Source organism: Mercenaria mercenaria, chromosome 4 (assembly GCF_021730395.1).
Source record: "Mercenaria mercenaria strain notata chromosome 4, MADL_Memer_1, whole genome shotgun sequence".
Classification (NCBI taxonomy): Eukaryota; Metazoa; Mollusca; class Bivalvia; order Venerida; family Veneridae; genus Mercenaria; species Mercenaria mercenaria.
Window position 1 is genome coordinate 29220604 of NC_069364.1, and position 20820 is coordinate 29241423.

Consider the following 20820-nt stretch of genomic DNA (forward strand, 5'->3'; position numbering starts at 1 on the left):
ATGACCTCATAGTGGTGGACATGTATATGAAGTTCGTTTGAAAAAATCTAAAATAAGGAATGATTTTTTTTTATTTTTTTTTTTTTGGTGGGGGAGGGGGGGGGGGGGGTGTCGGGAAGGGGGGGGGGGGGGGTGTGACCAAGTTAAGGGGGTGACCAGGTGTGGGTACATAACTTCACATGTTTACAATAAATGTTCATGGAAAAAAATGGAAGAAATTTAATGAAATTCTACCTAATGCTATTTTACAAAATAAATCCAAACGAAACTGTTTGTACACAACCACATTATGGTGATCTAAATTCTATTTGAGTTTCATAGTTCTAGGTCAAATATATCAAAAGTTATGATGCAGAAATTGCCATATTTATAGTACCCTATATAGTTAACACTAGAAACTAGTGTTACTAGGGCAATCTGACTGAAACTTGACGGGCCGCATAAACTCATAGTAGTGAACATGTTTGTGAAGTTTTATATAAATATTCCCAACCACTTCCTAGATATGGCTCCGGACGGACGGACGGAAAGACGGACGGAAGGACGGACGGACGGACAACGCCAAAACTATATCCCTCCAATATTCGTCGGGGGATAATTAATACTATCATGTAATGCTGGACGACGTGTGGCAGAGGCTTCATAACGACGTGTGTCGTTGTATCGCTGCGACAGAACTAAATAACAAAATGGCACAAATCAGACTCCATATTTTATTCATTTTTTTTTTTGGTCTTGATATTCCATTTTTAGCCAAAACTTCCAGTAAGTAAGCCAACATTTCGAGTTAGTAAGGCAAAATTTCGAGTTGCGTAAGTGGAAATATCGAGTAAGTAGTTGAAATTTTGATAAACATAGAAATTTAAATTCAGTAAGTTTAACGTCTCTCGAAATTTGAAGTAAATAAGTCGAATTTTCGGGTTACGTTCTCTAGGATCACAATTTTTCCGAATAATATAAATTATAATAAAAATATTTTTCTCATTAAGTAAAAAAAGAAATGATAGTTTAGTTTTCAATGAACCCTCTTTAGTCTGTCTTAACTGCGAAACTACGATAGATAGATTAATCGTACATCTGAGGTCAGAAGCTGTCAAATGTTTTTGAAAATGTGATTTGTTTCACTAGATTTCGGTTTTCAAATATATAAATCCTTCAAGTTCGATAATAATACAAACAAGTAAATGTCATTAAAACATGTATTTAAACGCTTACTAAGTACGTACAAAATTACCGAAACGCATCCAACTTTAAAAAAAAAAAACATATGAATAGGTGTATCTCTAGTTTGCAGACGCAAACGATTAGAAGAAACAAAATAGTGCTATGTTTTCAATTAGATATAGTAACAATTCTGTCCGCCCCGCTTGCTAAAGCGCTGTTTCTAGGTTACACCATAGTGTGTACACTATAAGTCATTTGAGAAACCCCCGATATTTTAGTCAGCCTATTATTTGGCAAACACGACACATCAGAGTGAATAGTTGATGGTTTCGGTATTTACGTGCAGACGTAGAGCTCGTTTTTCCCGCTCGTTTTCCCGCTTTCTTTTTGGCGGGAAAATTGTTACGTATAAATAGGAGATTCATAGCGTGGTAGTTATTAGCAGCTCGGATCCACAGAAGAAAGGTTATTCAAGGTAAGTTTTATATTGAACCTATTTTTATTGACCCTATTTTTATTATACTGTAGTACACTTGTACATTGTACATCTTTCAAACATTCAATAATTTCATTTTCTTGAATATAATCGGCTAAGTAAGAGATTCTTATCATAATATTCCAACAGATTAAGGTACTTCTGCCATCTTGAATTTGGGGTGACCTTCATTTATGGTGTGAAAATATAGTGAACCAAAGCTTTCAAATGCAGCTGTTCCAAAGCACATGCAACACCTCAGCTAAACATGAGTGTGTCAGATAACGTTAAATAAAACTGCCCGGAGGAAGGTCAATAGATGTAAAAAATGAGAAGTTTGGAATCTTGAGTATATTTAGGCCTGATAGTTTATAGGGTATTCTCAAAATGCTTCTAGATGCTTAGGAAACTGTTCATGTTCGCCAGATAGGTCTGTGTATTGGTAATAGGTAGAACGTTCTTGACCAATACTAAGATGAGCTTGTCAAAGCCCCAAATGTCTGTGGATGTGGATAGTGGTTTCATGTGTCGCAAACTAATCAATTTTGATATATTCAGGTTTTATATAATTTGAGAATTTATGCAGAATGTTTAAACACAGTGAGAATAATTTAAATCACAGAAAAAAATGTACAGCCAACTATTTGGAGGTAATACAATTTGTATACAATTGTAGACGCAAAAGTACTTTTTTTGTATCTTGGCTCTTCGTTTAAGTAACTTGACATGGACAACCAAGATGGCGTCACGAAATTGGGGTTGGTCATATTATTTACTCATATAGACGATATGCTGCTACAGAGGTCTAAACATGCATTTTAATCATTTCATACACACGTATACAATTGTAAAAATGCATTTAATTTATAAAATTATAAAATCAAAATATAAACTCACCATGAAAACTAGTCAATTTTTATGCACATTTTGGGGAAAATTTATGTATCCAAACTGAAAATAATTTATATCTTCCTATCTTTGAATATGGCCATCTGGTGCTCCACCTATGAACAAAAGAACTTATCCTGCTTATTTGCTCTGGAATTTCGTTCGTAAATTATAAATTTCTATATTTTACACCCTAAAAAGTTAAAGCCTGCCTATAGTATGAGGGTCATTAAAAATTCAAAGTACGTGTAATTTTACTTTGTCCTTATTTCTGACACTTTACATCCTCAAATATTTAGTGTTTTCAGTGCTGTGTTAATCTCTTAGTAATTCTACATTGATTGTATTTTAATTTTATAAAACGTTTAAAATCTTTTCAATCTGTGTCCTAGTTCAAATGTGCGTGCTACTGTTTGAATAACCTTCAATTTCAAAACTTCACTGACTTGCATGGAAATCTCATGGAACGCGAGTCTTAGCCCCCCCCCCCCCCCCCCCCCCCCCCCAATCCCCATACAGACAGTTTAGATGAGGATTTCTGCATTTGAACATGCAATGGTCGTCAAACACAATGTAATATACCCAAAAAAACAGCTATGTGTTCACTTTCCGTTGATAGGACTGGGTGAGTTTTACGATAAACACATTCTTGGAATTGCATAGCCCCTTGAAACTGAATTTATTTGCAACAAAATATTGAAATTTGTAAATTACAGAGCAAGTAGCATAAAACTCAATGGATAAGTTCTTTTGTTCATAGTTGGAGCAGCCGAAGTACATATTCAAAGATAGGATATAAATTATTTTCAGTTTGGATACATAAATTTTCCGCAAAATGTGCACAAAATTGATTAATTTTCTTGCTTTGATTTTATAATTTTTACACTGTACATGTGTGTATTAAATTATTAAAGTGCATCTTTAGACCTCTGTAGCAGCATATCGTCTATACGAGTAAATAATGTGACCAACCCCAATTTCGTGATGCCATCTAGGTTGCCCATGTCGAGTTACCTTAAAGAATTTTTTTTTCAATTTTTCATTTCATAGATTTAAAGCGGCATGCCTCCAGATCGTTCGACAACAAAGATATTTTTTTAGATATCTTTAAATAAATGCTACGTCTTAAGGTTTCGAAGTAGGCTTTGAGAAACAAAAATCAAACAATGTGTTTTTTTCAAGGCCTACTTCGAAACCTTAAGAAGGCTTTAAGGCATCGCCTACACTGGCAGCCATTTGACTCAAAATTTTACATGCAAATTTTCATAAAAATGAAAGATGACTAAGTGGTAACTATAAAGTCAATAAATTTGTCATAATTATGTTTTAAATATCTATGTGAACATATGCAAGTAGAAGGATGTGCATTTCACTACCTGTATTATGCCTTTATTCGATATTTTTTATGACAAAATTTTGCAATTTTATCTGCAGTCAAAGTCAATATATATTCAATACATTTCAAAGATAATTACAGCCAATTGTAAAGCAGACTGTGAAGAATAAAGTCTTCAGAAATTATTTTGAAATTTTACCTGATTACTGAATTATACACAAATCCCAACACCATCAATTTATCCAATTTGTGTTATCTGTTCACACATAATTTACATGTATATAAACAGGTGATATTATAGGATTATGTATAGGTTTACCTGGCTACCTGTGGTCAGTAATGCATGTACAAACATTTTAAATTAAATTTACATGGGGTTGTCTTTTTGTGTCTAATGCAATAACCAGGAACAATTTCGACAAAAATCCGTAGGAGTTTGCAGTATACATATTGTACTATGAAATTAACTAAATTGTGTCTTTGTAATACTTTTTATATTGGAGTTCTACTGCACATAAAATTTCAATATTTTTGGGTAAATTTTCGGTCTAAACGAGACTAAAATATTTTACAAGCGGCATATGTACTATAAATCATCATATGCTTCTTATGTTGATAATAATTTGACCAGCTGTTAAGGCTTTAGTGCAATTTTCAAGAGAAAAATACTCGGCCTGAAAATATGAACTGATACTGAGATGCGACAGTGGCGATGCCTTAAAACTTAATTACAAACTTTGTTGCGGAAACACATTAGAATTTGCTGTTTTTACTACTTTATTCGATAAAAATTGAAAAGCGTTTGTCACGCTTTTATTCCAGGTAAACTGTCTCGATTATAAATATCTACAGTATATTTTGAAGAAATTATTCAATACTACAGGTATATCACTATTGGTTACGACGATGGGAAAATGTCTTTATTGCCGCGGCGGTCCGGGGTTCGATTCCCGGCGCGGTCATTTTTTTCTTGATTTGGAACTTTTAGAATACGTTAGAAGCAAAGGGGGGGGGGGGGGGGGGGGGTCCCAGTTAGGTGTCTGCGCAAAATGTTTTTTGATTTTATTTATACTTTGTGGTAATATACCTGCATGTATTAAGTTTCATTAACAAGTATTACTGTTACCAGTTTTGACTTACTTTTATAGATATTCACTTTAAAGTGGGTGGGGTAATCTGACATGTGACCAGCCGGGAACACAATTTCTATTATTTTTTTAAAATTGGTTCTAACCTTTTACCTGAAACTTTCATGATAAAATAACTATGCAATGGACATTCACACAATATGTTGCATTTTAAATTGTACTGAATACTTTTTTCATCACAGAGCCACAAAGTGGTCTAATCAAATTTACTGATTTTCAATGGACGAACTTTACCAAAAAGTTAAAACATTTTTCATTGGTTGAGATATTAAGGTGTTATTTTCAGCAGATATTGTAAACTAAATAAACATTAAAATGACAGTATATCAGTATACTCTTATTAATATTGGAAGAGTGGTACACTCTCAAACTGGGAAAAAGTGGGTGGGGTAAATATTCGAAGCAACACTACAAAAATTGTGCAGTTGTTACGAAATGACCTCAGATTGTCTATTGCTATCTTAATTGTGCCCCCATGAGTGGTGGGGGCATATAGATTTGCTCTTGTCCATGCGTCCGTCCGTCCATCCGAAGTTCGTGACGCGCCTAGCTCAAAAAGTATTTGATATAAATTGATGAAACCTTGCAAGAGTCTTTATCATGATATGAACTTGCGCACTGTCTATTTTTCGTCTGACTCCGCCCCCTAATTTTAGAGTTACTGCCCCTGAAATAGTAAAAAATGCACATTTTCACCTTGTGACACGCCTAGCCTAAAAAGTATTTGATATAAATTGATGAAATCTTGCATGAGTCTTTATAATGATATGAACTTGCAAACCTCCTATTTTTCGTTTGGCTCCGCCCCCTATTTCTAGAGTTATGGCCCCTGAAATAGTAAAAAATGCACATTTTCACCTTGTGACACGCCTAGCTCAAAAAGTACTTGATATAGATTCATGAAACCTTGCCTTAGTCTTAATCATGATATGAATTTGCGCATCTCCTATTTTTAATCTGGGTCCGCGCCCTATTTCTAGAGTAATGGCCCCTGAAATAGTCAAAAATGCACATTTTCACCTTGTGATACGCCTAGCTCAAAAAGTATTTGATATAAATTGATGAGTGTTTATCATGATATGAACTTGCGCACCTACTATTTTTTATCAGGGTCTGCCCCCTATTTCCAGAGTTATGGCCCCTGAAATAGTAAATATATCCACACCCTGTGTCCTACAGACACATTCTAGTTTTATTAGATACAGACTTGGTCGATAAATTTTAACAAAACGTTTTTCTCTTTAATAAGACTTTATACATGTGTGCCATGGAAAAATCAATGCAGAAAATTTAATGTTAATTTGAACAATAGCTTTCCTCAAAATATACTGCCTCAGGCAAAACCTTTTGTTAAATACTTTGAGCTTTCAGGGTTAATTTGGTTTGTCTAAATGTCATGTTCAAGGTCCATGCTTTTTCCATGACACACATGTATAAAGTGGGATTTTTTTTGTTAAAATTTATCAATGCTGTATTTAATAAAATTAAGATAGTAATAGACAATATGAGGCCATTGCATAACAACTCCACAATTTTTGTAGTGTTGCTTCGAATATTTATTTACTCCACCCACTTTTTCCCAGTTTGAGAGTGTACCACTCTTCCAATATTAATCAGAGTATACTGATATACTCTCATTTTAATGTTTATTTAGTTTATAATATCTGCTGAAAATAACACCTTAATATCTCAACTAATGAAAAATGTTTTAACTTTTTGGTAAAGTTCGTCCATTGAAAATCAGTAAATTTGATTAGACCACTTTGTGGCTCTGTGATGAAAAAAGTATTCAGTACAATTTAAAATGCGACATATTGTGTGAATGCCAATTGCATAGTTATTTTTTCATGAAAGTTTCAGGTAAAAGGTTTGAACCATTTTTAAAAAAATAACAGAAATTGTGTTCCCGGCTGGTCACATGTCAGATTACCCCACCCACTTTAAATGTGAATATATATAAAAGTAGGTCAAAACTGGTAACAGTAACACTTGTTAATGAAACTTAATACATGTAGGTATATTACCACAAAGAATAAATAAAATAAAAAAACATTTTGCGCAGACACCTAACTGGGACCCCCCCCCCCCCCCCCCCCCCCTTTTCTAATGTTCATAATATGACCAAACTTCAGTTTGAAAGAGATTATTTTTTAGCAAAATCTGGAGGCATGCTGCTTTAAAACTGCTAATGTGTATTGCAATTCCGGCACAGAAATGGACACTTGACTTTACATTACTGCGATCTTAACAGAGGAAGTAGCGCCGCCCAGTACTCTGTCTACGGAACCAAGATTCTGAAAATTGAGAACATTGGGATCAGTGTCCAGTATACACCTGAATATAATAAGTGTTGCTATTTGCCGAGTGCACACTTGTTCTCTTTCGTCGATTATATAGAGTAGACTTTGAAATATTCGTACACGTGCATAATCTCATAACCACTTATCTCATGTATATTCTCTAAAATTAACACATAATTGGCTCAACTGAGGCACCATATTTTAGAGTAAATTCACTTTATTCACCACGAGGTTCAAAATGCACGGGAGTCTCGTGATAGTATATGCCTTTAATTTCACATGGTTGAAGGGTAAACAAATAATTTAAATTGCTTCGTTTTGTTTCTCACGGAAAAGATCGGACTGTTTTTTATATTGGAATAATTAAAGAACAAACATGCATTTAAAGTTGCAAGTTGATTGCTTTCTACAGGACGTAAATCTAAAACAAGTAAGGACATCTCCTTTTTCAGCAATTTCACTCGGGTGAACTTTGCCATTATTTACAAAGAGCAATCAGTTTTGTGTCGTCTGAAATGCGTTGTTCGGCTCAAACGTATAGTTCCCGGAAGAGTTCTAAAATAGTTTATTTTTGGGATTTTTTGTTTTATTCATATATTCAACACAATATGCAATATTTCCTGTTTTTGAAAATGATTGAAAAAGTACAGATCTTTCATTAGTATCTTGCCAGCGGATGCTGTGATGCTGACAATTTTTAAGTAAAAATGCTTTCTTGTCCAAGAAAGAGTCTGTGGTGTGGGAGTCGTATTGTTAGTGATTGTATACTTTATAGTTTCTTTTCAACCTATTCTTAAAGAAATACATGAAAATCAAGGTGACCGATTATATATGTCAGTGTAGTCAAACTTGTGTAAAATAGATATATAATAGAAGTTAACGTTATTTGAAAGTGTTGTTTTTTGGGGTTTTTTGTGGGTTTTTTTTTTTCGTTTATTTTATAAACACCCATCAATAACATAACTCAAAACTTGAATAATGAATAATTGCAGTTAAAGTGTAAAAATGTATCGTTTCAGAGCTTAGTAGTTAATTTGTTTCAGAGCTTGAAATCATGTATGCCTGGACATTCTTAGTTTTCCTCGGTATGGCGGGATTGCCGTTCCATTCCGTGCAAGGGTACTCTTACAGTAAGTATAATTTTCTGCTAAGATGTGTTCTGAAAACACTTTTATTCAGACGGGAACTAAATTGTCTATATAACTGCTGTCAGAAGAAAAAAAGTCAACTATATTGACTGAAAAATACGTTCAAATTGACGTTCGACAGCTGAAAATACCGTCGTGGCAAAATAATTATAAATTATTTTGATGGTTAAATAAATGTATGGAACGGAACTATTTGTTTGTACCTACGGCACTTCTTTGTTCGGTAAGGACATTTCTACATTGCTGACTTTGGATCAATCCAATAATGATATTTAGACACTTGACCAATATTTCTTTCCGTAAATCATATGGATAGCACCGAAGTTGGACCGAATATCGTACTCAAACGCAAAAGAAAGTGTGCGCTCAGGTTTTCGTCAACTGCAGTAGATTGTCGTCCGAAGTAGATAATTTTGTCAAAAAGTATGTCATGTTTGGTACCAAAATTTAGTGCAGTTTATGGCCAATTTGATGTGTTTTGATTATTTTCCTAATTTTGACATTTATGGGGATTTTTGGCTTTTCAAAGCCTACAGGGATCAAAAACGGAAGTTGTTAATCTTGTCAGATGATTAAGAGCTGCCAGTTCCTCAAACTTTATTTTGTTTAAATATTGTGTGTGACCGCCTCTACTATTTAACCAAGCATTGATATGGCATCGCTTAGACATAGCGTAACAGTAGAATGACGTCACAGGAACTCGACCAGTTTGCTGAAATTGCTTGTGCAAAAGAATTACGACATTACTTCGGCACCCAAACGTTCTGCTGACGTAAATAACGTTGTCACCCCGTTGAAACATTGTTAATGCTTCAGTTCGCTGAGTTTCACTTAGTCGTGGCATTGTATTACAGCACAGATTTGAAATCTAATATGTTTTTCCTTTCAACAAAGGTATAAGAAAAATGTGCACACTTTCTTTTGCGTTTGAGTATATAATATCGATGATTACATACTCGTTTCTATTCCCCGTTAAGTTACACTGGTACCGGAAACGTCAATATTTTTCCATACACTGACGCCTGAATTTCATATCGGGTGCGTGACGTACTTCAGTGTGTGTTGTTGCACTATTTTTTTTCTGTTTAGTTCAGTATTGTCAATCCTATTCAGGCTATTGAACATATTTATGAAATTTACATAATATCTATACGTATGTAATAAAAAGGTTACTATCTTTGCATCGGGAAATATGCACTAGTTTTTCAGTGGAAGAATATTGCGCTCCTAAATTCGCGCAATATTTCCGCTGAAGAACTCGTGCATATTTCCCGATACAAAGCTAATAGCCTATAAATGCAGAGCGTATTATGTATGCACACTTGACAGGTTAAAAAATAGCCCAATATATATAAAAAGTGTAAGGTAAGTTCTTTCCAGTAGGAACAATATTCCAGCATTAAAATTGTGGAAAACCAAGAATGTGTTGTAATCGTATTAAATGGTATGTTTACATATTGCAGTTGCAGCAGTTTGGTTTTTTTTTTTTTTCAAAATTCTGGTGAAAATATTTATTTCTAAATTTTTAACTTGACAATAAACGTGTGTGTCTAAATTAATTCATTTCATGTCTAAACTTTTTATCAATATTTTTTACAATGCAAACTACATACTACTGTAATATAAAACAAAACAAATTACTTCTAAATATATTGCAGCATACATGACTTTACTCCCTTATCATTATAAGGTGGTTAAATTTAGCTGGCAGGGAGGATTGAAGCCAACACTTATTGATCTATAACCAGCTAAGCTTCCGTGAACAGGAGAGTTTTGGTCGTGTAAAATAGGGACTTTGGTCAGGGAAAAGTCAGGGAATTTTATTTCCTCTGCTTTGTGGGAACCCTACAAATGTTAAATCTTAAAAAATATACAACAAACAGTTTTAGTTGCGCATTGTTTAGAATTCAATAATAAAGGCATGTTTTTTTCCTCAGCATGTTACCCAAACAACACCATTGCGGTTTCCGGTTTGCCGACTAATTACTCATCCATGAACTACTTTGCGATCCAAGAAGCAGACGGTAAGAACTGTTCTGTGACTGGAGTTGAGGCTGCTGGCACCGCGGAAATTACTGAATGCGATAAAGTAAGTATTGTGGAACAGCTTTTATTGGCAATTTAATATCTTCCTACCTGGCAGTTCCTTCCTTGTATGATTTCAAACAGAACTATTTTGTTTTACAACTTGAACAGACAACTGAAGTGTACAGCTTGAATATAGCTTTACGGTACTTTTCAGTTTGTGTATTTGTGTTCGGGTACAGCGTCTGTTTTCAAGTTTGTCAGTCATAAAAAACGAGGGTGTCTACTTGCAGCAGTGAGAGCAATGCCCAACTTTATAGAGCAGTCTCACTGGAATATCACGCCGTAGACACGTGGCATGGTATCCCACCGAGTCGCATACTGACACCCAGTGCCCAGTCCTAGTACTATTCTTTTAATGATGAGCGCCAAGCGAGGAAGCTACTATAGTACCATTTTTCACATCTTTGTTATTATGCGGCCAGGGATCGAACCAACGATCTCCTCCGCACTAGAAGCGAGCGCTCTACCACTGAAACTGAAACTGAAACTGGTTTATTTGCTTAAACGCCTATTTCTACATTTAAAACATATTCAATGGCGTTTTACAATACAAGTTGAAATAAAATATTAAATATAAAATATTTTAAATAAGATTAATTAAAACGAATCAAAATAGCAATTATTAATTTAAAGTCAATGATATATTTTAAAATACTACTAACATACAATTATCACAGACAAACATTAAATTTCTATCACTGTCACCAGCATCATTGTTTAAAACTCAGTCAAAACTTAGAATAATGCAAAGTAGTCTCTGAAGAAATGCGTTTTCAACCTTTTCCTAAAGCAGTCAATTGAAGAACTTTGTCTGATGTTCAACGGCAAATTGTTCCACAACTTTGGCCCTATAGTACTAAAGCTTCTATCACTAAAAGTTTTTCGCTTGTTGAAAGGGACGATGTAACAGTCAACTGATGACTCCGAGGATCTGAGGGAGCGCTGGGGGATTTTCGGTGTTAAGAGTTCAATCAATATGCAGGCGCATTTCCAACATGGCAATTGAACATGTACGTCAAGATCTTAAAGTTTATTCTGGCTTTGATCGGCAGCCAGTGCAAATCGTAGAGTGCCTGCTTAGAACTGTCTCTTCTTCTACGATTCAGAACTAACTTCGCACACATATTTTGAATGCGTTGCAGTTTTGCGATGTCACAATCAGAAATACCGTATAAAATAACATTACAGTAGTCTAAATGCGAAATAACCAGCGATAGCACTAAGGTTTCAGTTGCATCCTGAGTCAAATATTTGCGAATGTTTTTGATTCGGAAAAAATTCAACATTGCCGTTCTACACTTTATTTTTATATGCTCTTTGAAAGTTAAAGTTTCGTCCAAATAGGCCCCCAAATATCTGATGTTACTCTGTCTCTTGATTTTATCACCACAAATATCTATCTCGTGAATGTTTAACTTATTCAACTGAGGGGCACTTCCAAAGGCAATATGTTCAGTTTTTGAGGAATTCATTTTTAGTTTGTTACTGTTCATCCACTCATTTGAATCTGTAGCAAACTCCTCTAGTTCACCAATGGATTTAGCCTCGATGGATGGTTCGGGCTTAAAACGTGTGCTTGCGGTGTGGTCGTCGGACTACCACTAGACTACTAGGCAGTTCGTACATTTCAGGACATTCATTATGCCGTAGGCGAAACAGTTTGCTAAGCTAACCAAATTAGTCCTAAATCATTTGCATCCCATCTAACATAGCGTGATTTTTTTTTAGTTAGGAAACCTTTTTATATTTGTTTCCTATTTGTTTTGCATTGGCAAAGTGAATGTTTCCTGTACTAATATTACGTCGAACATCACCACACTTCACAATTGTACGAATGTTCATTTTCATTTTTTCCCCAACAGGATCAGCCGATTCTCTTTACATTTAGCTCCTACAGTGGTATGTTGACCAATCAGATCCATGGTGGGCAGGAAGTTGAGATTGTAAACCTCACGTGTATTGAGATTTCTGATTCCGGTGTTGCGTCCTCTGTTGACGACACACTAGCAGTCTCGTGAGTATAGTTTGTTTAATAAATTGATGTACTTTTAGCAGTTTTACTGAAACTACATTCAAAATCGGTCTGTTTTCGAAAAGAAAGCACAGGTTGTTAATTTTCACAAAATGAGGGGTTTTAAACAACATGAGATTTTAAACGAATCGTAAACACTTAAATTAGAATCTGCAACTTTGTCTTTTGTACAGCCCTATTGCTGTACAAGTTTGTATTCCGATCTACTTTTTGAAGTGATTCATATGAAATTCCTAAATATAGTGAACGAACGTGCAAAGGTAGCACCCTTCCAGCATCGAAGCCGTAAATTATATATTGTATAAGATTTCAACTAAGTGATTGCAGCTGTGCTATTTTACTCTATATTTGTCTGCTGGTTTCTTCGCAATTAATTCTTTAGGAACTTAACTTCACTTTCAGCATCGATATCGACGATGTGGCTTCAATGAATGTTACGTATGACATCACATCCGACTTAAATCCGACGTCTGCTAATGTTGGAGATCCAGTTATTTGGACAATCTACTTCCCGAGTAAGTAACTGTTCCGGTTGTCTTTTTTACACGGTCAATTTGAAAAAAAGACTTATTATTGAATGACGTTGTCCGCCCAACTGTCAACGCTTTTGGTTGCAAGATTCTGAGAAAGTATGGTAGCTACAACCAGTTGAAGGTTTCTGCCGATTTTAGAGCCAGTGGCTCAAAAGGTCAATGTTTCTAAGATACCCCTTTTAAGGTTTCGATGGAGGCCTTGGGAAACAAAAATCAAACAACACCAAATCATAGAAAGAAAGAGTTGTTTGACATGAAAATTGAACAGCATGTAAAACATATATATTACTTTACGAAACAAGTGTCAGTATACTGATATAAACATTGAATTCCGGAAAAGGGCTGCCTAAAGGGGCTCCACTTCCGGACAGTTAAACGCCTTTAAAAACTCACCATTTTCAAAGAACAGTTACACATGTTCGTTTTGATGCATTTGCAATAGCGTGCGAGTGATGAAATTTCGCATAACAAGGTGGAACACAGTTTTCAGCAATTGTTTATCATTATTTCTTTACATATGGCATTCATTTTCAAAGGGAGACAACTGTTCCCGATTATTTTATGTACAAATGGCATTCATTTTCAAAGGGAAACAACTTTTTCCGATTATTTTAAGTAATATTTGAGAAAAAGTTGTCTCCCTTTGAAAATGAATGCCATTTGTAAAGAAAAAAGATAAACAATTGCTGAAAACTATGTTCCACATTGTTACGTGAAATTTCACCACTCGCACGCTATTGCAAATGCATCAAAGCAAACATGTGTAACAGTTCTTTGAAAATGGTGAGTTTTTAAAGGCGTTTAACTGTCCGGAAGTGGAGCCCCTTTAGGCAGCCCTTTTCCGAAATTCAATGTTTATATCAGTATACTGACACTTGTTTCGTAAAGTAATATACATGTTTTACATGCTGTTCAATTTTCATGTCAAATAACTCTTTCTTTCTATGATTTGGTGTTGTTTGATTTTTGTTTCTCAAGGCCTCCATCGAAACCTTAACGCTCTTTCGACTTCAGTTTCTTCATGTTTCGTAGTAGGCCAAGATTCACACCCTCGCACATGCTTAACTCCACCCGCGCATAACCATTTCTAAAGCTATTAGACCCACCCATTCGTCTGCGTCTGCGCACTGATTTTGTTAACATTTTGTAAGCTGGTATGGGTAGCCACTTGAGGGAATGGATTGAAACGTGATACACTTATTCACTGTGATGAACTTACAAACAAAGCAAGGTTAATGTTCCATAACTCGTTTGCTTACTTACAAATTTAATCCCGTTTTCCGCTTAGCAATTTTTGGTCAAGTTTTTGTTTGTAAGCTAGTATCTCAATACCTACTACTGGGAATGGATCGAAACTTACACGGTTGTTCCCTGTGAGTTGACATGTACAAGTTCCATAACTGTTTTGCATTTTAACTAAACTATTTTCCGACTTTCAATTGACACAGCTCTTGGATAGTTGAGCGTTGCGGTACTCTGACAGCTCTTAACTTCCGGCCAGGTACCTGTATTTAGCTCAACTATTAAAAGAATAGAGCTATTGACTCACCCATGCGTCGGCGTCGGCGTGTACGTCCCGATTTGGTCAAGTGTTTGTATGTTAGCTGGTATTTCAGTATCCACTCATGGGAATGGATTGAAACTTCACACACTTGTCCACTGTCATGAGCTGATAAGCACTGCGCATGTTTCATAACCCTGTTCTCTCATTTTTACAAAATTATGCCCCTTTTTCGACTTTTGTATTCATTCAGTTGACAAGGCTGTTGAATAGTTGAGCGTTGCTGTCCTCAGACAGCTCTGGTTAAATATCAAATTTCTATTTATACATAATGCAACCACACCTTTTTGAATTATTTGCTGTAATGCAATCTTTTTATACTTTCAGTGAACTATACACTTGAAATAACAACATGCACGGCTTACCCAGGTACCGACTCGTCGTCGTCAAACTCTATTCTTTTAATCACCGACTGGTAAGTGAAAGTAATTTGTTTGTGTGACGTCTTGCATAGTGATGTATGTGGGAAGCCATAGCTAACCTCGTCTCCGCGACGTCTGATCGTATCTTAGGTCATTCGGTCTGGCTTACGGAAGCTCGGTGGTTCTACCCAGGTGCCCGCACGGATGAGTGCCAGAGGTCTTCTGCACCATCATGACCTATAACTGTCAGTGCAACTTCAAACCAAACGAATAAAAAAGGGAAGGGTCTGTCATTAAAGCCCTGCTGCCGTCTTACCTTTAACCTTGAATTGTCACTTAAAAAGCATGAAAATCCTGACTATGAACAGTGACATCTGTCAAAATAGTCTATTTTACATATAATTCTATATGAAATACCTGTGGTTTTGCGTGCTAATGTGTGGCACGTGGCCGTTAACTGTTACCTATTGTAATCATGGGTTGCATACACACACTAGAATTTGAATAGCCGCGGAGCAGGCCTTTAAGTGCGCTGAGTATGTTGTCTTAGCAACTGCATGGAGGAATTCTCACGTTGGATATTACATGATAGACAATAAGCAAAATTTAGATACGAGTACGACACACCTTAGAATAATTTTGAAAGCTCACTTGAACAATGCGCATTTACTTTTATTTCGATCAATTATTTAAATACTATATATATAGTAAATTTCATAAACGATATAATCTGGGTGTTCTTTATATGAACAGTTCATTTGTGCAGTTCCTGCTTAATCTTTACCCTACTGTATTTCTAAAATGGACTGGGCTATCGTTCAGTTTGGGCAGTACCAATTTTATTATTCGAAGGGGTGTTCACTGAAACATTCCTGCCTGAATAGCGAACAGTGCAGACGATGTAGAGGCTTCACTCAGCCTAAAGGCTAAACAGAACTGAACATTATTTTCCTATGATACAGGTGTTCCGATGTCGGTCAGCTCATCTCCAATTTCTCCACGAACGCCGAAAATACTGAGGCATCGGCAACGATCCAGGCTTTCAAGTTCTTCGATGAGGACAACGTGTACCTAACTTGTACTCTTCTTGTATGTCCGCCATCGAGTAGCAGTTGTGACGTAAGTATTCTACGATCAGTTCAAATTTTAATGCTAGTAAGATACGATGTCTGCTTTTCCCTATAAGTAATTTCGTTTGACATAATTAAACGCGTGTCTGATAACCTAATAAAGTATTTTTAGATAAGCACAAGAATTTCCCGCGTTTTATGGATGCTGGCAAAACTTACACCACAGGGGGTATACAAGGTCTCTAGTCCTGTAACTTATGAATGAACGAGTAAATCCATAAAATATTACGGTAAAACTTTTACAACATATTTACGAAAGGAAAAGCATTCCTTTTATTTTCTTCTATTGATGCATCTATCGATAGTTGAATGTCAAGATGGGAAAAGTGACTCTCGGGTAACTGTTTTGTGGTAACTCGGCAGAGCCTCCTTAGTCTGAATGGTTACCCACGAGTCGGATATATCCACCCGCACCTTCACCTAGTGAAAGGTTTTTATATCATGCGACTTTAGTCCTGTAGGATGGAACGGAGTCTGTTTCAGTCGAGTGATGCGGATTCAATGTCGATACTATTTTCTTTTTTTATGCCCCCACTTTGTGGGGGAGGTGGGGGCGGATATAGATTTGCCCTTGTCCGTCCGTCCGTCCGTCCTTCCAGGAATGTTGTCGCGCCTAGCTCCCAAAAGTATTTGACGTAGTCACAAAACTTTACAGGAATGTTGGTCAGCATGTGTAGTTGTGCACCTGGGGTTTCGCATCCGGATTCATTCAGTCATGTAGGAGTTATGGCCCCTGACTTAGTAAAAAATTGGTCATTTTAATTTGCACGTAGCTCCAAAAGTATTTGAATTTGTTACCAAAATTTACAGAAATGTTGGTCAGCATGTGCAGTTGTGCACCTGGGGTTTCGCGTCCTGATTCATTCAGTATTGTACGAGTTACGGCCCCTGACCTAGGAAAAAATTGTCATTTTAATGTTATGTAGTGGGGGCATCTGTGTCCCATGGACACATTTCTAGTTTAATTATAAATAATAGGGTTATTGTACCCCTCGACAACAAAGTTGTAAGGGGGGGGGGGTATACTGGTTTCAGGTTGTCTGTCTGTCTGTCCGTAGACGCATTCTTGTGCGCACCATCTCTCCTTATCCCCTTGACAGAATTTAATGAAACTTCACACAAGTGATCAGTACCAACAGTAGTTGTGCATGGGTCATGTTAGGTTCTTTTAGAAAAAAAAATTGCAGAGTTATGGGACTTTGTTTTTTTGTTACTATACTATATACATAGACACAATCTTGTGCGCACCATCTCTCCTCATCCCCTTGACACAATTTAATGAAACTTCACACAAGTGATCAGTACCAACAGTAGTTGTGCATGGGGCATGTTAGGTTCTTTTAGAAAAAAAATTTGCAGAGTTATGGGACTTTGTTTCTTGTTAACATACTATGTACATACAGTCGGCATATGCAATCTTGTGCGTGCCTAATCTACCAAACCCTTGCACACAGTTTAATGAAACTTCACACAAGTGATCAGTACCAACCCAAGTTGTGCATGGTGCATGTTACATTCTTTTAGATAAATATTCTGCATAGTTATGGGACTTTGTATATATACAGTATAGTAACTAAAAAACAGTCTATATACATACAGTCCACATAATTATGCAATCTTGTGTGCGTCAAATTGCAATGTACTGTCAGTGCATGCGGGGGGTACATTCATCACCTTTAGTGATAGCTCTAGTTATAATAGTAGCTCAATCTGTGATGCTGTATTCGGCTCTAATGAATTTTGCAAGATCGGCTCTCACAAGGCGCGCATGCTTTTGATAGGATATATATTTGGCGTTGTGTACACGCTTTACTGTTACCGGCTTCAGGCTTGGGCCTACACTAAGTGTATGACTCGATTAATCTTGCAAATGTATCAATGTTACTGTTGGATATTGCTAATGTCTGACCATTTCTTTTAGTCGGTTTGCGGTTCAGCAAGGAAAAGGAGGAGGAGGAGTTCAAATGGCGAGTATACGAAGAGTATAGGCAAAGTTTTGCACATCATTGACACAACATCTGCTGCTTACATGCCACGTAAGTCGGACTAATTTCTTTACTTTCACGAAGATAGGGAAATCACGGGCAAGAGTGGCAAAGGAACCAGACTACAAATCATATGCTCCTATCTGCATTTGGGTTCAGACCTGTTACACCAGGCACCGTAACAGTTTTTAAATGTAATAACTATCATGTCCGCTCATGCTACGGCTATTGTCAACCGATGTCGTTAAATCTTATTGGCGTGACTAGAGTGGAAATATGGAAATGAAACTGGAATATCACTTTTGTAGCGATTATGTAACAACTTAACCTGCTCAGAGTATGAAATTCACAAAAAAAGACGAGAACAGATGAAACATTTGATCAGTTATACATTTCCGTACAACTGAAAATGTGGTATATATTAAGCCAAGACAATCTGTTTAATGTTAACATTTTATTGAAATGTAGCCATATACACAGTATCTGAGGTATTTAGTTAAGTTTAAATCACACTTCATTTCTTCAGTGTGATAAGAGATTTGGCTGAATAAATTAGCACATAGTTGTGAAACTTTATTTAGGAAGGACATACATTGCTCACCTGTCACCTTGTAGTTCACATGAAACTGTAACATACATGTAATATCAGAATGGTTTTCATGATTTTTTTTTCTTTTTGAGGGGTGGGGGGCGAGTATTTCACTAAGTTGTGGGTCTTTAAAGATGCATAGTAACTGTTGCCTAATAGTACACTATATCCTTATTTTTCAGGCACCGGCTTCTTCATGACACTGGTGATGATCTACTTAGCGTCGCTTCTTTGATCAACGCGGATATATTTACACATGAATAAAAAAACAAACATTAATAGTACGCCAAACTGAAACTGATCAACACAATTTATTGATGAACTTTATTCATGGCAGATTCAAAGTGTGTTTAAAATGTTATGTCTACAAATGTCTTGCATACCACTGAAATAGGACAACTATTTGTTAGTTTGTTCACGAATACAAAATAAAATGATGTTCTAATGTTTAAAATCTTTCCTTTTCTTTGATATAACTTAGACATGTTTGACTTAACACGTTTCTTACTCTCATCAGGATGTGCGTCCAGGCCCAGTGTTCATAAAACATTCTTTAGTCTCAGTGGAGTTTGAGTTTGAAATTTTAATATCAATTTTACCAAAACTTCAAGGTTAAATTCCAACTGAGGCTGACGTCAATACTGAATAGCCGCTTGAAAATAGTTATTAACTTTACTTTTAAACGTGCTATTTAGATATAAATGACAACTAAAGTTTCATTATCAATCTCAGCTGAGACTGAAAACGTTTTGTGAACACGGCCAGGACCGCATTCAAATGAATCGAACCTCTTGCACATGAAAGGCCAACTCGGCCACGTCGGTTTAAAAGCGTCATATCAGTTAAAATCCTTTATATTTATATACGATACTCGCAAGACAAATCATCAATCGATAACACAATGGAATAAAATTCAGCAGTTTACACCCAATCTCATTATGTCTCCCCCCTTCTTGTTTTTACCCTGTCCCGTCCGTCGGTCCGTACGTCACACTTCATTTCCGATCAATAACTGGAGAACCATTTGATCTAGAACCTTCAAACTTCATAGGGTTGTAGGGCTGCTGGAGTAGACGACACCTATTGTTTTTGGGGTCACTCCGTCAAAGGTCAAGGTCACAGGGGCCTGAACATTGAAAACCATTTCCGCTCAATAACTAGTGAACCACTTGACCCAGAATGTTGAAACTTCATAGGAGGATTGTGCATGCAGAGTAGATGACCCCTATTGATTTTGGGGCCAGTCTGTTGAAGGTCAAGGTCACAGGGGCCTGGTCATGTAAAATCATTTCCGGAAAGTAACTTGAGAACCACTTGACCTAGAATGTTGAAATTTAATAGGATGATTGGACATGCAGAGATGACCACTATTATTTAGAGGTCACTTGACACAAGTACCTGTCATTGTATTCATTAACGAGGAGTGTAAAGACGTAATTCTTTAATGGGTTCGAATCGCAAATTGTGCATGAATAAATGTTAATTGTTACTTGGGAAGTGAGAAACAATAAATGCCGAATGCTTATTGCTAAGTACTTATTAAAAACCCTGAATATATCGGTGAATGAATGCATCCTTTACATAATCATTGGTCTTTGTTACATAACTTTGTCTCTATCAAACTTTTGGCACATTTTGTTACTGTCAAGGGTCATAACTCTGGTCTGACGGATCCAAATTGAAATCCCTGGTGCACAGCTTCCCATGCTGAATAACAATCATGTGAGGTGTGATGAATATGGGTCAAATACTTAAGAGATAGGAATGACATAAATTTGGACGGACGGACGGACGTTGCTCCTGTCCGTCCGTCCGAGCTTATATTTGCATACTTTGGTAGCTATAGGAACAATAGATAGCTGTACTTTTTCTTCTGATTCATTCCGTAAGCTTTTATGTGGCTAGTCTTTTACGTGGCTATAAGAAGAGTAGCCACATGAATACCCATATGTAGGAACGTCCGTTCGTCCGTCCAAATTTATGTCGTTCATATCACAAAGTATTTGAACCTACTCAACACGGGAAGCTGTGCACCAGGGGTTTTAATTTGGATCTGTCAGACCAGAGTTATGACCCTTGTC

General features: G+C 36.3%; 1 protein-coding gene across 1 annotated transcript; it reads left to right on the top strand.

The window, feature by feature from the left end:
* The first annotated feature begins 1577 nt into the window (after positions 1–1577).
* On the top strand, positions 1578–19193 carry LOC123551348 (uncharacterized). Its single transcript, XM_045340207.2, has 9 exons — positions 1578–1639; positions 8355–8441; positions 10397–10548; positions 12410–12561; positions 12982–13094; positions 15001–15088; positions 15998–16154; positions 18087–18201; positions 18922–19193. Exons 2-9 carry the CDS (start codon positions 8366–8368, stop codon positions 18972–18974), a joined length of 906 nt encoding a protein of 301 aa, XP_045196142.2. The 5' UTR covers positions 1578–1639; positions 8355–8365; the 3' UTR covers positions 18975–19193.
* Positions 19194–20820: the final 1627 nt, after the last annotated feature.

Excerpts from the sequence above, each read along its gene's own strand:
- LOC123551348 (XM_045340207.2), top strand. The coding sequence starts at position 8,366 with ATGTATGCCTGGACATTCTTAGTTTTCCTCGGTATGGCGGGATTGCCG. Across the intron at positions 16,155-18,086 it reads CATCGAGTAGCAGTTGTGAC|TCGGTTTGCGGTTCAGCAAG; the intron begins GTAAGTATTCTA and ends CATTTCTTTTAG. Across the intron at positions 18,202-18,921 it reads ATCTGCTGCTTACATGCCAC|GCACCGGCTTCTTCATGACA; the intron begins GTAAGTCGGACT and ends CTTATTTTTCAG.